This window comes from Elephas maximus, chromosome 8, assembly GCF_024166365.1.
Source record: "Elephas maximus indicus isolate mEleMax1 chromosome 8, mEleMax1 primary haplotype, whole genome shotgun sequence".
In the NCBI taxonomy this organism is placed as follows: Eukaryota; Metazoa; Chordata; class Mammalia; order Proboscidea; family Elephantidae; genus Elephas; species Elephas maximus.
This window is the reverse complement of record NC_064826.1, coordinates 132675018-132692761: the sequence shown is the minus strand read 5'-3', so window position 1 is coordinate 132692761 and position 17744 is coordinate 132675018. Positions and strand designations below refer to the sequence as shown.

Here is a 17744-nt window from a genome sequence, read left to right as displayed (position 1 = left end):
ACCATGGACATTTGGGCTGCTTTCTCATGCAACTTACTTGTGCCTTCAGGTGCTGCTCAGGCCTGATCTCATATATGCCACTTCCATTTAATGATGGAGTTCTGCACATTCAAATTTATGGCTCTGTAGGTCAGGCAACACCCAGTTTTCTTGATGGGCAGCTCAGCCACATGGTTAAGCATTCAGTCTCTACTAAGGCCCAGTAACAAAGCCAAAAGCTGTTTCTCAAAAGGAGAGTAGTTATCTGCACCAGATGGCAGGGCTTTGCTCCAAAGTCCCAAGGGTCTGCTCTGTGATTCACCAACAGGGGCCTACCAAAGACTCCAAACAGCATCTCTATCTGCAACTGACACTTCAAGTACCATCGGATCAGCCAGGTCATACGGCCCACGAGGCAAAGCCGCTTGGACAGCATCCTGAACCTGTTGCGGAGCCTTCTCTTGTTCTGGGCCTCACTCAAAACTAGTAGCTTTTTGAGTCACTTTATCAATAGGCTGGAGTAGCACACTCAAATGAGGAACATGTTGCCTCCGAAATCCGAAGCGGCCCACTAGGCCTTGTGCCTACTTTTAGCGGCTTGAGGGGCCAGATGCAGTAACTTATCCCTCACTTTAGAATGAATATCTCAACATGCCCCACACCACTGGTCCTCTAGAAATTTCACTGAGATGAAAGGGGCCTGAATTTCTGTCAGATTAATTTCCCAACCTCTAGCATGAAAATGTTTTACCAATAAGGCCAGAGTCACTGACACTTCTTTTGAACTAGCTCCAATCAGGATAATATCCTCCATGTAATGGACTAGCATGATGTCCTGTGGAAGGAAAAGATGAAAAGGACCCTGCGGACTAAATTATGACATAGGGTTGAAGAGCTGATATAGCTCTGAGGTAGAATGCTGAAGGTGTATTGTTGACCTTACCAGCTAAAGGCAAACTACTTCTGGTGGTCCTCCAAAACAGGTATGGAGAAAAAGACATTAGCCAGATGAACAGTTGCATACCAGGTACCAGGAGATGTAATACCTGAACAAAGGGAAGTCCAGGCCCAGATACCTTCACTGGGGAATTCTATCAAATATATAGAGAACTGAAACCAATTCTGTTCAAACTATTCCAAAAAATAGAGAAGAAATGTTCCCTCTTTCTATGAAGCCAGTATTACTCTGATACCAAAGTCAAACAAAGGTACCACAAGAAAACTACACACCAATATCTCTTATGAATATGGATACCATAATCTCAAAAAAAAAAAAACTAACAAATAGAATCCAACAACCTATTAAAAGAATTACACACCATGATTAAGTGGGATTTATTCCAGCAATGCAAGGTTGGTTCAACATTAGAAAATCAATCAGTGTAATACAACAAAGGAAAAGAACCACATGATTATCTCAACTGACGCAGAAAAGGAATGTAATAAAATCCAGCAACCTTTCTTGATAAAGAACTCTCCACAAGACAGGAATAAAAGGGAAGCTCCTCAACATAATTAAGGGTATTTCTGAAAAACTACCAACATTATACTCAAGGGAAAATGAGAACTTTCCCCTTGAAAATGGGAACAGGAGAAGGATGCCCACTCTCAACACTTCTATTCAATATTATACTGAAGTCCTAGACAGAGCAATAAGGCAAGAAAAATAAATAAAAGATACCCAAATTAGAAAAGAAATGGTGAAGCTTTCTCTATTCACAGATGACATGATCCCATACATACAAAATTTCAAAGAATCTGCCAAAAACAACTTTTAGAACTAATAGAGAAATTTAGCAGTTTCATAACACAAGGACAACACATAAAATCAGTTGGGTTTCTATACACCAACAATGAGAAACCTGAAAGCTTAAGAACACAAATCCATTTACAATAGTAGAGAAGAGAATAAAATATCTGGGAATAAATTTACCCAGGGATGTGAAAGATTATACACGAAAATCATAGAACCCTGCTGAAACAGTAAAGAAAGCCTAAATAGATGGGAAGACATTTCACCTTCATGGACTAGAAAACATACTGTATTTTTACATAAGTAATGTGCACTTTCTGCATTTGTTTGCCGTTTGCACCCTCCCACTGTGACCTACCCTCACAATCGCCACCATACCAATCCTCTCTCTCTGCTGTAAAAAAAAAAAAAAAGCTGGCATACCACACTTACAATAATACTTCGTGAGGGGTGGGCACAACTGGCAAACAGATGCAGAAAGCACATTATCTGTGTAAAAATACTACTCAAAGCGATCCAGAGATGCAAGGCAATACAGATCAAAATTGCAATGGCATTCTTTACAAGATGGAAAACTAATCCTCAATTTTATGTGGAAAGACAAGAGACCCTGAATAGCCAAAACAATTTTGAAGAACCAAGGGGCCTCACATTTCATAACTTCAAAGCATATTATGCAGCCAGAGTAATGGAAACAGTCTAATACTGGTTTAATGATCCAAACCAAAAACCAAAGCTGTTGCTGTCGAGTCAATTCCGACTCACTGCAACCCTACAGGACAGAATAGAACTGCCCCATAGGGTTTCCAAGAAGTGTCTGGTAGATGAGAACTGCCAACCTTTTGGTTAGCAGTTGTAACTCTTAAGCACTACACCACCAGGGTTTCTGGTTTAATGACAGACACACAGAATAGAATGGGATATAACTGAAAACCCAAAAATAAATCAATTGATTTTCAACATGGGAGCCAAATCCATTCAATGGGGAAGGAACAGTCTCTTCAACAAATGGTGCTGGCAAAACTGAATTTCCACATGCAGAAAAATGAAACATGACCCATACCTCACGCCATACACAGAAAGTAATTCAAAAAGGATCAAGGACCTAATATGTTAAAGCTAAAACCATAAATGTCTTAGAAGAAAATAATAGGAGCAAAGCTCTGGGACCTATTTTTTTTTTTTTTCGATAATAGATTATCAAACACAACAACAAATTCACAAGCAACAAATAAATGGAGCCTCATAAAAGTTAAACATTTATGTCCATCGAAAGACTTTTTCAAAAGAGTAAAGAAATACCCTACAAACTAGGAAAAATCTTTGAGGACAATGTAACTGATAAGTGTGTAATATCTAAAATTTAAAGGGAACTTCTACAAAACTTATCAGCAAAAAGACAAATAACCCAATAAAAAATTGGGCAAAGGACATGAACAGACACTTCACCAAAGAGGATATTCAAATGGCCAACAGACACATGAAAAAATGTTTAATGTCATTAACCAACAGAGAAATGCAAACCAAAGTCACAATGCAATACCATTTCACTCCCACTGGGATGGGTAAGGTTAAAAAAAAAAAAAAAACAGGGGACAGTAACAACTGTTGAAGGGTATCTTGGTTATCTAGTGCTGCTATAACAGAAATATCCCAAGTAGATGGCTTTAACAAACAGAAATTTACTCTCTCACAGTCTAGGAAACTAAAATCCGAATTCATGGTGCCAGCTCCGGGGAAAGGCTTTTTCTTTCTCTCTTCATTGGCTCTAGATGAAGGTCCTTGTCATCAATCTTCTCCTGGTCTAGGAGCTTCTCAGCACAGGGACCCTGGGTCCAAAGGACTCATTCCCCTTCCAGTCCTTCATTCTTGGTGGCATAAGGTCCCTATTTTCTCTGCTGTATTCCATCTCAAAAGAGATTGACTCAAGATACAATCTATTCCTATAGATTAAGTCCTGCCTCATTAACATGACTGCCTCTAATCCTGCTTCATTAACATCGCAGAGGTTAGGATTTACAACACACAGGGTAACTACAGCAGATCACAAAACAGCAGACAACCATGCAGTACTGGGTACCATGGCCTAGCTAAATTGATACACATTTTTGTGGGATACAATTCAATCCATAACACATGGGACATGAAGAAATTGGAACCCTCATCCGTTGCTCGTGGAAATGCAAAATGGTACAGCCGTTATGAACAGGCTGGCAGTTCCTCAAAAACTAGATGTAGATCTTCCATACAACCCAACAATTCCACTCCTAGGTATATACTCTAGGGATCGAATCAAAGTGACAGGAACGGACATACGAACGTCTATGTTCATTGTAGCACTACTGACGATAGCAAAAAGATGCAAACAACTTAAGTGCCCACCAGTGGATAAACTGTTAAGTAAAATGTGGTACATACATACATACTATTATTCAGCCATAAAGTGAGTTCTCGAAACATTTTACACCATGCATGAACCAGAAGAACATTATATTGAGTGAAACAAATCAACTACAAAAAAATATCGTATGTTCTCTATTTTATGAAATGACACAAACAGGTAAATATACAGAAACTATGTCTATTAGTGGATACCAGGGGTAGAGTTTGCAAAAATGGTGTGGAGAGGGCATTTGAACTCCTCTAACTTCACAAGAGGGAAGGAGAATTAAGATCAACAGCCCAGGAGGCAGGACCAAGATGGTAGACTATCCAGACACTTCCCACGAACCCATTTACAACAAAGACGTGAAAAAACAAGTGAAACAATTATTTTTATGACAACCTAGGAGCCCTGAACATCGAAGACAAAGTTAGAAAACGGACTGAGTGGCAGGGGGAGAAAGAAGCGGTTCAGAAGCAAAAAGGAGTTGCCGGACCTGAATTGCCGGGATCCCTCAGGAACCATTCCCAGGAGTGGCTGTAGTGGGCTAGTAGTAGCATTGGGCCACGGTTTCCTCAGGGAAAAGTAGCCAGCCACACAGCCTACTCACACCTCGGGAACCAGAGAGCAATGGCGCTCTTGGCAAAACCTAAGTACTTGGGTGTATTTTACCGGTCCCCACCCCCTAGCCGGCTTCAGTGGCTGTTGATTTCCCTGGGCCTGAGACAGACCCTGCTGAGTGCCTGGAGCAATCCTCCTGGCCATGGACAAGGATTAAATATGCAACTGGGGGAAAAGATAATTTGCCAGCTCCACTAACCACAGGGAGCTCAAGACAGAAGCGGCTCCTGTCCGGGCATAAACGTTCCATGGACTTTGAATACCTTTCCCCATTGCATGGACCTGTGTGGGCCTATTTCAGAAGAATAGGCCCTTGCTGGCAGACTACAGCTGTTTCAGCTGCGTGGTGGAGAGGTGGGTGTTTGATGTTTGACACCACGTTGCCTATTAAACAGGGTCCTCATCTACCCACATCAGGGGCCTAAGGACTCAGGTCACCCAACCACCCGCAAAAGGGGTCCAACGATAACTGGTACCTCCCAGTACTCACAACCAAAAACACTGGGTGCCCATGGTCCATCTCCAGAACCCCCCTACCTGTACGCTCTAGGGAAGAGGAAAACACTTTCCTCAGAGATACACAGCCAAGGAACACACAGATAAAGCAGTTGAAGAAATTAAAAAGGTTATTCAGGAACATAATGAAAAATTTAATAAGCTGCAAGAATCCATACAGAGACAGCAATCAGAAATTTAGAAGATTAACAATAAAATTACAGAATTAGGCAACTCAATAGAAAGTCAGAGAAGAATTGAGTGAGTGGACAGCAGAATTGGTGAACTTGAAAATAAAGCACTTGGCACCAATATATTTGAAGAAAAACCTGATAAAAGAATTTAAAACAATGAAGAAACCTTAAGAATCATGTGGGGCTCTATCAAGAGAAATAACCTACGAGTAACTGGAGTATCAGAACAAGGAAGGATAACAAAGAATTATCCCTACAACTTGAACTAGAGAGCAACAAAAGACATCGTCAAGCACCAGAAGAAAGTGAATGGACACAAAAAGAGAGTGGAGGGAAGGAGTGTGCTGTCTCATCAGGGGGAGAGTAATTAGGAGTATATATATATATATAAATATACATATATATATAGCAAGGTGTATATAAGTTTTTGTATGAGAGGCTGACTTGATTTGTAAACTTTCACTTGAAGCACAATTAAAAAAAAAAATCAGGAAACAAAAAAGATCAACAGCCCAAGACTGATTCCCATGAGGTGGAGTTTAGACATACCTTCACGCTCCAACCTTTTTACCAGTTCTGACACCACTGTGCTTCCCATGGCACTCTCTACTTCTCTGAGTTCGATATTTTGTTACAATGCCAACACAAAGCTCATAGACAATACTCACATTTATGGCGTTTATTAGGTTACAATCCAGATTTGGGAATGCTCAGGATATAGTTCTTAGATCAGGACAGCTTCTTTTCAACCATACCCACAAGCAGGCCTTTCTCTGACTCTCGGCCCCTCAGCCCCACCTCTGCCCTGCTTGGCCAAGTGTTACAAAGCTCTTTAGCTCTGCCAGTAAGTGCCTGTGGGCACCCTACCCTGCCAGAAAGCCTTGGCTGAAAGCTGCAGAGCTCTCTCTCTTCATGGGTCATGGGTTGGTGAGCCTAGCTATGACTACAACTGTCAGGAAGCATTCCAATATGCTAGCAAGCCTCCTGCCTGAAGGTACTCAACTTTCTCACTCCCTGGGCTGGAAAAGCCCACCACGCCACCTCCTGCTGGTCCCGATTCTATTGCCTCTGCTGGCATCATTTCTCTGGAAATGCTTCTCGCCATCTCTGCTGTTAAAGCTCTCTCCCTGTCTCCTGGGTCTAAAGAGGTTCTCAGCAAGGAACCCTGGATCCAAAGAACACATTTCTCTTTCTTGATGGTTGTGAGGTTCCCACTTTCCACCTCTGGGATGGCTCATTTTAAACCTAGTGGGATGGTGAAACTGATCAATTCCCTCGTTTAGGATTCCATAACACCTTATTTGCATGGCCCCATCCCCACAAGGGTGCTGTGCACCTTATTCACATTATTAGCAAGTTATCCAATCCCCCTGTGGGCCTCAAGTACCTCATTTGCATAGTTCCATCCAGTCATTTAGTGGCAGTTACAAGATCATGGCAAGAATGGCCTTACAAAGGTGATACGGCGAGGCAGGGCCAAGATGGTGGAGTAGTCAGATGCTTCCTGTGGTCCCTCTTACAACAAAAACCTGAAAAAACATGTGAATTGATTTTAAATGACAAGATGGGAACCCTGAACATCAAAGGCAAAGGTGAGGAATCAGATTGAGCGGCACAGGGAGAGAGAAATGGTTCGGAAGCAGCGAGGAGTTGCGAGACCTGAACCAGCGCGAACCAGCACCCCAGAGGTCAATTCCTCTGGTGCAAGTGCCTTAAGACAAGCAGTGGAGTTCAGGATGCATTTTCCACATCGGGAGAGAACAAGTGGTAGAGAGTCTGCTCAAGGTTCCAGAACAAGGGAGAAGCGGCACTCAGTCAGCAAAAGATAAGTACTTGTGTTCAACCTAACTTGCAAATCCAAAAAATACCCCTTTGGGAAAAACGTCTCACTAACTTACCGGCTCCCTTCCTGTTCTGCACTGGGTCCCAGCCAGAAGGAGGACCCTGCACTCTCCCTGAGTCATTCTCCCACCCGTGGAGAGGGAAAAAATTAACAGGTGAAAAAATAATGTGCCCGCTCCACTAAGGCAGGAACTCAGGGCAGAAACAGCTCCTTTGCTTAGGCACAAGCATAAGGGGTCCACAGGCTTATGAATGCCTTTCAGCCCTGCATAGACCCGTGTGGGCCCATTTCGACAGCATAAGCCCTCATTAGCCCAGTACAACAGGGTATGTACCGAAAGTCTAACTTCAACTGTTCCAGCTACATGGTGGAGGGTAGGGTTCGTGACATTTGACACCGTTCTGCCTATGGAACAGGGTCCTCACCTACCCACAACAGGGGCCTGAGGACTGGTGGCTCCACCCATGACACCTAGCCACCCACGACAGCTGTGTAAAAATAAGTGGTGCCTTCCAGTCCTTACAGCCAACAGCACTGGCTGCCCATAGACCAGGTGCAAAACCCACCCACCTACACACTCTAGGGAACAGGGACACACTTTTCCTTGAGACACTCAGAGACGGTTGTCAGCCCCTGCCTTGCTGAAGGCATGACACCCTACTGTACCCAGATACCTGTGCCTACACCAATCACCCCTGCTTGTCTAGGATTGTAGGTGAGAGCCTTCACCACACCCCTGTTGACTGAATACTGATACACCTGAGCTGAATCATACAGAAGAAATGAACGGACTTCTGGGATCACATACCTAGTGACAGCTCTAAACGCCAGATGACAGGATGTTAGTGCTTCAAGGCACCAAAAATCAAGCTAGCTCACTCGAGCAGCCTATTTGGGCATACCAAAACAAGAAGCTAGGACAGTAGGCAAACATAAAATAAATACATATAGTAACTTACTGATGGCTTGGAACAAGAGTCAATATCAAATCACATAAAGAGGCAGACCATGATGGCTTCAGCAAGCTCCCAAAACAAAGAATCAAGAAATATTCCAGACGAAGAGAACTTCCTGGAATTACTGGAGGTAGAATACAGAAGGTTAATATACAGAACTCTTCAAAATATCAGGAAAGAGATCAGGCAAGAAGCAGGATAAGTCAAGCACCACACAGACAAAGCATTAGAGGAACTTAAGCAGATTAGAAAAGAGCATGATGACAAATTTAATAGGCTGCAAGAATCCACAGAGAGACAGCAAAAAGAAATTCAGAAGATTAACAATAAAATTTCAGAATCAGACAATTCAATGGAAAGTCAAAAGAGCAGAATTGAAGCAATGGAAGTCAGAATTAGAGAGACTGAAGATAAAACACTTGGCATCAACATATTTGAGGAAAAATCAGATAAAAGGTTTTTTAGAAATGAAGAAACCCTAATTATGCGGGACTCTCCCAATAGTGAAAACCTACAAGTGACTGGAGTACCAGAACAGAGTAGGTAACAAAAATACAGAAAGAATTGTTGAAGATTTGTTAGCAGAAAACTTCCCTGATATTGTAAAAGATGAGAAGATATGTATCCAAGATGCTCATCAAACCCCACACGAGGTAGATCCCCAAAGTAGTCCTAAGACATACTATAATCAAACTTACCAAAACCAAAGATAAAGGGAAAATCTTAAGAGCGTCTAGGGATAAACAAAAAGTCACCCACAAAGGAGAGTTAATAAGACTAAGCTCACACTAAGTAGAAACCATGCAGGCAAGAAGGCAATGGGATAACATATACAAAACCTTGAAGGAAAAAAAAAACTGACAGCCAAGAATTAAATGGCCAGCAAAACTGTCTCTCAAATGATGGCAAAATTACAACACTTCTAGAAAAAAAGAAATTTAGGGAATTTGCAAAAACCAAACCAAAATTACAACAAATACTAAAAGGAGTCCTCTGGTTAGAAAGTCAGTAACATCAGGTAACAACGCAAAACTAGAACAAAGGACACGGCAACCAGATATCAACCCAGACAGGGAAATTACAAAAACAAATCAAAGCTAAAACACTGCAAAAACAGACACGGAGATGTCATTATGTGAAAGATGACAACATAAAATCAAAAAAGAAGGACTAAAAAATGTAGTCATAGATCTTTCATATACAAAAGAAGTTAAGGCAACATAAAGAAATAAAAGATTAGTTTTCAGTTGGAAAAATAGGGGGAAAAACTAAGGTAACCACAGAGTAGACTAACAATCCTACACATCAAAATAAAAAACAAAAAAACATAAAGACAGCAAATACAAAATCAACAATGAAAAAGAGAAAAAAAAAATAAAGAAAAATGACTCAGCACAGAAAATTGAGTGGAACAAAGAAACTGTTAACAACACACGCACACACACACAAAAAAAAAAACAACAAAAATGACAGTACTAAACTCATAAAAAAACCCATCAACAATTAAGCTGAACGTAAATGGACTAAAAGCACCAATAAAGGCACAGAGAGTGGCAGAACAGATAAATAAACATGATGCATCTATACGTTGCCTACAAGAGACACACTTTGGACTGAAAGACACAAAATAAAACTCAAAGGACGGAAAAAATATGTATCAAGCAAATAACAATCGAAAAAGAGCAGGAGTGGCAATATCAATTTTTGACAAAACACACTTTAAAGTAAAATCCACCACAAAGGATAGCGAAGGACAACATATAATGATTAAAGGGTCAATACACCAGGAGGACATTACCATAATAAATATTTACACACCCAACGACAAAGTTCCAAGATACATAAAACACTAACAGCATTTAAAAGAGAAACAGACAATCAGCTCCACAACAGTAGTAGAGGACTTCAACACACCACTTTTGGTGAAGGACAGAATACCCAACAAGAACATCCGATAAAGACACGGAAAACCTAAATGCCACAATCAGACAACTTGACCTCATAGACATATAAAGAACACTTCACCTAACAGTAGCAAGCATACTTTCTTGTCCAATGCGCATGGAACATTTCTCCAGAACAGACCACATATTAGGCCACAAAGCAAGCCTTAACAGAATCCAAAACATCGAAATACTACAAAGCATCTTTTCTGACCACAAAGCCATAAAAGTAGAAATTAATAACAGAAAAAGGAAGGAAAAAAAAAATGAAACACATGGAAACTGAACAACACCTTGCTCAAAAACTGCTGGGTTACAGAAGAAATTAAGGACGTGATAAAGAAATTCGTGGAATCAAATGAGAATGAAAACACATCCTACCAAAACCTCTGGGACACAAAAAAAGCAGTGCTCAGAGGTCAATTTACAGCAATAAATGCACACATCCAAAAAGAAGAAAGGGCCAAAATCAAAGAATTAGCCCTACAACTTGAACAAATATAAAGAGAACAGCAAGAGAAGCCATCAGGCACCAGAAGAAAGCAAATAATAAATCAGAGCGGAATTAAATGAAATACAGAACAGAAAAACAACTGAGTTAACAAGACCAAAAGCTGTTTCTTTGAAAACATCAATAAAATCGATAAACCAGTAACCAAATTGACAAAAGAAAAACAGGAGAGGAAGCAAGTAACCCGAATAAGAAATGAGATGGGTGGTATCACAACAGACCCAACTGAAATTAAAAGAATCATAACAGAATACTATGAAAAACTGTACTTCAACAAATTTGAAAAGCTAGAGGAAATGGACAAATTTCTAGAAACACACTACCTTCATAAACTAACACAAACAGAGGCAGAACACCTAAAGAAACCTACAACAAAAGAAGAGATTGAAAAGGTAATTAAAAAACTCCCAACACAAAAAAACCCCTGGTCCTTGTGGCTTCACAGGAGAATTCTACCAAACTTTCAGAGAAGAGTTAACAACACTACTACTAAAGATATTTCAGAGCACAGAAAAGGATGGAATACTCCCAAACTCATTCTATGAAGCCAGCATAACCCTGACACCAAAACCACGTAAAGACACACACACACACCACACACAGAAAATCGGAAAATTACAGACCAATATCCCTCATAAACACAGATGCAAAAATACTCAACAAAATTCTAGTCAATAGAATTCAACATATCAAAAAAAAAAAAAATTCACTATGACCAAGTGGTATTCAAACCAGGTATGCAGCGATGGTTCAACATTAGAAAATCTAACAATGTAATCCATCACATAAATAAAACGAATGACAAGAACCACATGATCTTACCAATTGAATCAGAAATGTCATCTGACAAAGTGCAACACCAATGCGTGATAAAAGCTCTCAGCAAAATAGGAATAGAAGGAAAATTCCTCAACATAATAAAGGACATTTATACAAAGTCAACTGCCAACATCATCCTAAATGGAATCTGAAAGCATTCCCCTTGAGGACAGGAACCAGACAAGGGTGTCCTTTATCACCACTCTTATTCAACATTGTGTTGGAGGTCCTAGATAAAGCAATTAGGCTAGGAAAAGAAATAAGGAGCATCCAAATAGGTAAGGAAGAAGTAAAAGAATCTTTATTTGCAGATGATATGATCTTATACACGGAAAACCCAAAAGAATCCACAAGAAAACTACTGAAAATAGACAATTCCCACAAAGTATCGGGATACAAGGTAAGCATAGAGAAATCACCTGGATTCCTCTACAGTAACACAGAGAACACTGAAGAGGAAATCACCAAATCAATACATTTAAAACAGCCCCTAAGAAGATAAAATACTTAGGAATAAATCTAACCAGAGACAAAAAAGGCCTATACAAAGAAAACTACAAGACACTACTGCGAGAAACCGAGATCTACGTAAATGGAAAAACATACCTTGCTTATGGATAGAAAGACTCAACATTGTAAAACTGTCTATTCTTTCCAAAGAGATCTACAGACAAAATGCAATGCCCATCCAAATTCCAATGGCTTTTTTTAATGAGATGGAGAAACAAATCATCAACTTCATATGGAAAGGGAAGAGGCCCCAAATAAGTAAAGCATTACTGAAAAAGAACAACAAAGTGGGAGGCCTCACACTACCTGAGTTTAGAACCTTTAAACCACCACAGCAGTCAAAGCAGCCTGGTACTAGTACAACAACAGATACATAGACCAATGGAACAGAATTGAGAATCCAGACATAAATCCATTCACCTATGAGCAGCTGATATTTGACAAAGAACCAATGTCCGTTAAATAGGGAAAGACAGTGTCTTTAACTAATGGTGCTGGTGGCATAACTAGATATCCATCTGCAAAAAAAAGAAACAAGGCCCATACCTCACACCATGCACAAAAACTGACTCAAAATGGATCAAAGACCTAAATATAAAATCTAAAACAATAAAGATCATGGAAGAAAAAATAGGGCAATGCTAGGAGCCCTAACACATGGCACAAACAGTATACAAAACATTACTAACAACGCACAAACACCAGAAGAGAAACTAGAGAACTAGGAGCTCCTAAAAATCAGACACTTATGCTCATCCAAAGACTTCACCAAAAGAGTAAAAAGACAACCTAAAGACTGGGAAAATTTTTTTGGCTATAACAAATCCAATCAGCATCTAATCTCTAAAATCTACAAGACACTGCAAAACCTCAACAAAAAAACACAAATAACCCAGTTAAAAAATGGGCAAAGGATGTAAACAGGCACTTCACTAAAGAAGACACTCAGGCAGCTAGCAGATACCTGAGGAAATGCTCATGATCATTAGCCATTAGAGAAATGCAAATCAAAACTATAATGAGATACCATTTCACCCCAACGAGGCTGGCATTAATCCAAAAAACACAAAATAATACATCTTGGAGAGGTTGTAGAGTGATTAGAACACTTATAAACTGCTGGTGGGAACATAAAATGGTACAACCACTTTGGAAATTGATTTGGCGCTTCCTTAGAAAGCTAGAAGTACCGTAAGATCCAGCAATCCCACTTATTGGAATATATCCTAGAGAAACAAGAGCATTCACATGAATACATATATGCACACCCATGTTCACTGCAGCACTGTTTACAATAGCAAAAAGATGGATAAACAAATTACGGCATATTCACATAATGGAATACTACGCAAGGATAAGAACAATGAACCCATGAAACATCTTGTAACACTGAGGAATCTGGAAGGCATTATGCCGAGTGAAATTAGTCAGTCACAAAAGGACAAATATTCTATGAGACCACTATTATAAGAACTCAACAAAAGGTTTAAACACAGAATACATTCTTTGATGGTTACAAGGGTGGAGAGAGAGGGAAGGAGGGAGGGAGAGGGGTATTCACTAATTAGATAGTAGACAAGAATTATTTTAGGTGAAGGGGAGGACAACACACAATACAGGGGAAGTCAGCACAACTGGATTAATCCAAAAGTTAAGAAGGTTCCTGAATACAACCAAACACTTCAAGGAACAGAGTAGCAGGGGCCCAGTTCTGGGGACCATGGTTTCAGTGGACATCTAGATCAAGTGGCATAACAAAGTATATTAAGAAAACATTCTGCATCACACTTTTGTCAGTGGTGGTGTCTGGGGTCTTAAAAAGCTGGCAACGAGCCATCTAAGATGCAGCAACTGGTCTCAACCCACCTGGAACAAAGAAGAACGAAGAACACCAAAGACACAAGGGAAGTACGAGCCCAAGAGAAACATGGGCTACATAAACCAGGGACTAGATCGGTGTGAGACGGGAAGAAGTAGATTGTACCCAGCTACCACCAATGACTGCCCTGACGGAACACAACAGAGAATGATGATGGGATGTAGGCCTCAAATTCTAGTAAAAAGACCAGACATAATAGTCTGACTGGAACTGGAGGGAACCCAGAGGTCATGCCCCTTGGACTCCCTATTAGCCTAAAACTAAAATCATTCTCGAAGCTAACTCCTCAGACAAAGATTAGACTGGACTGTAAGGCATAAAATGATACTGATGAGGAGTGCACTTCTTAGCTCAAGTAGACACATGAGACTATGTGGGCAGCTCGTCTCTGGAGCCAAGATGAGAAGGCAGAGGGGGACAGGAGCTGAATGACTGGACACAAGAAATACAAGGTGGCTGTCACATTGTAGGGAGAGCAACTAGGGTCACATAACAACGTGTGTGTAAGTTTTTGTATGAGAAACTGACTTGAATTATAAACTTTTACTTAAAGCACAATTTTAAAAAAAAGGGAAAAAAATAAAGCTGATGTGCCTATATTAGTATCAGACAAAATACATTAAGTAAAAAACTGTTACAAGAGACAAAGAAGGACATATATGTTGATAAAAGGGTCAATCTATCAAGAAGATGTAACAATTATATGTACATAAAACCAGAGCTCCCCAAAATATGAAGTAAATATTAAAAGAATTGAATAGAGAAACAGCTCTACAATAATAGCTGGAGACTTCAGTATTCCACCTTCAATGTATATCTTAGTTTCCTAGTGCTCCTATAACAAAAATATCACAAGTGGGTGGCTTTAATGAACACAAATTTGTTTTCTGAATCTAGGAGAGTAGAAGTCTGAATTCAGAGCATTGGCTCTAGGGAAAAGCTTTCTCTGTCCACTCTGGGGGAAAATTCTTGTCTCTTTCAGCTTCTCTTGCTTGTTTCCTTTAGCGATCTCCACATGGCATCAATCTTTCTCCATTTGTGCTTCCCTGCTTCTGTACCTAACGTGCTCTTTTTACATCTAAAAACTGACTGGTTTAAGACACACCCACACTGATATGGCCTCATTAACACAACAGAGAAAACCTATCCCAAATGGGAATATATCCATAAGCACAAGCAGACCAAACCCATTGCCATCCAGTTGATTCTGACTCATAATGTCTCTATAGGACAGAATAGAACTACCCCAGTAGGGTTTCCAAGGCTGTAATCTCTACTTAAGCAGACGGCCACATCTTTCTCTCTCAGAACAACTGGTGGATCCGAAGCACTGACCTTTTAGTTAGCAGCTGAGTGGTTAACCACTGTGCTAACAGGGCTCCTTTTGGTATAGAGGTTAGGATTTACAGCACATATTTTGGGGGGACATAATTTAATGTATAACAATATAGACAGAACATCTAGACAGAAGATTAATATGGAAATAGAAGAACAACACTATAAACCAACTAGACAGAACAGACATACAGAGAATACTCCACCCAATAAATAGACAATACATAATCTTCTCAAGGGCACACGGAATTTCTCCAGAATAAGTGATATGTTATGCCACAAAATAAGTATTAATAAATTTACAGAGACTGAAATCATCCAAAGAATCTTGTCTGACCACAATGGAATCAAGATAGAAACCAGTAACAGAAGAAAAACTAGAAAACTCACAAATACGTGGAAACTAAAGAAAATTCTATGGGTCAAAGAAGAAATCACAAGGGAAATTAGAAAATACGAGACAAATGAAAACAAAACTATAAGACAAAAAATTTATGGGATACAATAAAGGCAGTGCTCAGAAGAAAATTTACAGCAGTAGATGTCTACAACAAAAAATAAGAAATCTCAAATCAGCTGTCTAACTTGAGACCTTGAGGAACTAGGAAAAAAGAAGCAAATTAAACCCGAGGCTAGCAAAAAGAAGGCAATGATAAAGAATACAGAGGAGATAAAAGAAAGAAAAAACAGAAAAACAATAGAGAGAACTGATGAAACCAAAAGTTGTTCTTTGAAAAGATCAGCAAAATTGACAAAGCTTTAGCTAGACTACGAGAAGACACAAACTACTAAAATCAGAAATAAAAATGGGGACATCACTACCAATTTTACAGAAATAAAAACAAGAATACTATGAACGACAAATTGGACAACCTAGATGAAATGGGGAGCCCCTGGGTGGTGCAAACAGTTAACATGCTCAGCAGCTAACTGAAGAATGGGAAGTTCAAGTCCACTAAGAGGCACCTCAAAAAAAAATTGTCTGGCAAACTACTTCTGAAACGTCAGCCACTGAAAACCCTGTGGAACAGTTCTACTCTGATACACATGGTGAGTCACCAGGAGTCAAAGTCAACTCAGCAGCAACTGGTGATGGTGGTAAATGAAATGGATAAATTCACAGAAACATAGAAATTCTAACATCTGACTCAAGAAGAAAAAGAAATCTAAATAGATCTATAACAAGTAAGGAAGACTGAATCAAAAACCTCCAAAAAAGAAAAGCCTAATACCAGATTGCTTCACTGGTAAATTTTACCAAACATGTAAAGAATTAGCACAAATCCTTACCAAAGTAAAGAGTACTGGTGGCACAGTGGTTAAGTGGTAGGCTGAAAACTGAAAGGTCCCCAGTTAGAACCCACCTGCTGCTCCTTACTTATTTCCTTGGAGAAAGATGTGGCAGTCTGCTTCTGTAAAGACTGCAGCCTTGGAAACCCTATAGGGCAGTCCTACTCTGTCCTACAGGGTAGCTCGAAGTCAGAATCGACTCAACAGCAACGGGTTTGGTCGTTTCTTTTTTTGGCCTCAAAGTCTTCCAAAACATAGAAAAGGAGGGAAAACTTCCAAACTCATTCTATAAGGCCACCATTACGTTGATACCAAAGCTAGACAAAAACATGACAGGAAAAGAAAATCACAGGCCAATAACCTTTATGAATAAAGATGCAAAAATCCTCAATAATATACTAGCAAACCAAAACCAAAAACATATTAAAAAGATTATACACCATGATGAAGTGGGACTCACCAGGAATGCAAGGGTGGTTGAACATTAGAAAATCAATCAATATATCACATTACTAGAATGAAGGAAAAAAATCACCTCAATTGATGCAGAAAAAGCATTTGATAAAATTCAACACCGTTTCATGATAAAAACACTCAATAAATTCAGAATAGAAGGAAACACTCTGAACATGATAAAGGCCACATATGAAAAGCCCACAGCTAATATCATATGCAATGGTGAAAGGCTGAAAACTTTGCCCCTAAGATCTGGCAGTAAGTCAGAGATGTCAACGTTCACCACTTGTATTCAACATAGTACTTAAGTTCCAACCAAAGCAATTAGAAAGTAAAAAACAAAAGGCATCCAAATGAGAAAGAAGTAAAATTATTTCTGCTCACAGATGATACGATCCCATATACAGAAAATCCCAAAAAATACACAAGAAATCTACTACAACTAATAAATGAATTCAGCATTTGCAGGGTACAAAAGTAACATCGAAAAATCAGCAATGAGTAATCTATAAAGGACATTAAGAAAACAATCCCATTTTCAATAGTATATCTAAAAGATAAAATACTTACTAATAAATTTAAACCAAGGAGGTGAAAGACATGTACACTGAAAACCATATAACATTGCTGAAGGAAATTAAAGGCTTGTTGTTGTTGTTAGGTGCCGTTGAGTCTGTTCTGACTCATAGCAACCCTACGCACAACAGAAAGAAACACTGCCCGGTCCTGCGCCATCCTTAAAATCGTTGTTATGCTTGAGCTCATTGTTACAGCCAC

General features: G+C 39.6%; 1 protein-coding gene across 11 annotated transcripts in view; it reads right to left on the bottom strand.

Moving 5' to 3' along the window:
• The window catches only part of ZNF248 (zinc finger protein 248), an 85394-nt gene that overhangs the window by 58593 nt on the left and 9057 nt on the right, over positions 1-17744 (bottom strand). For 2 of the 11 annotated variants that reach the window (XM_049894691.1, XM_049894692.1), the window contains one exon: positions 6813-6954. The exons of the other annotated variants lie outside the window; for them this stretch is intronic. In XM_049894691.1, coding sequence (XP_049750648.1) covers positions 6813-6839 — 27 coding nt within the window. In that variant the 5' untranslated portion in view covers positions 6840-6954. The remainder of the gene's footprint in view (positions 1-6812; positions 6955-17744) is intronic. 11 annotated transcript variants of the gene reach the window in all.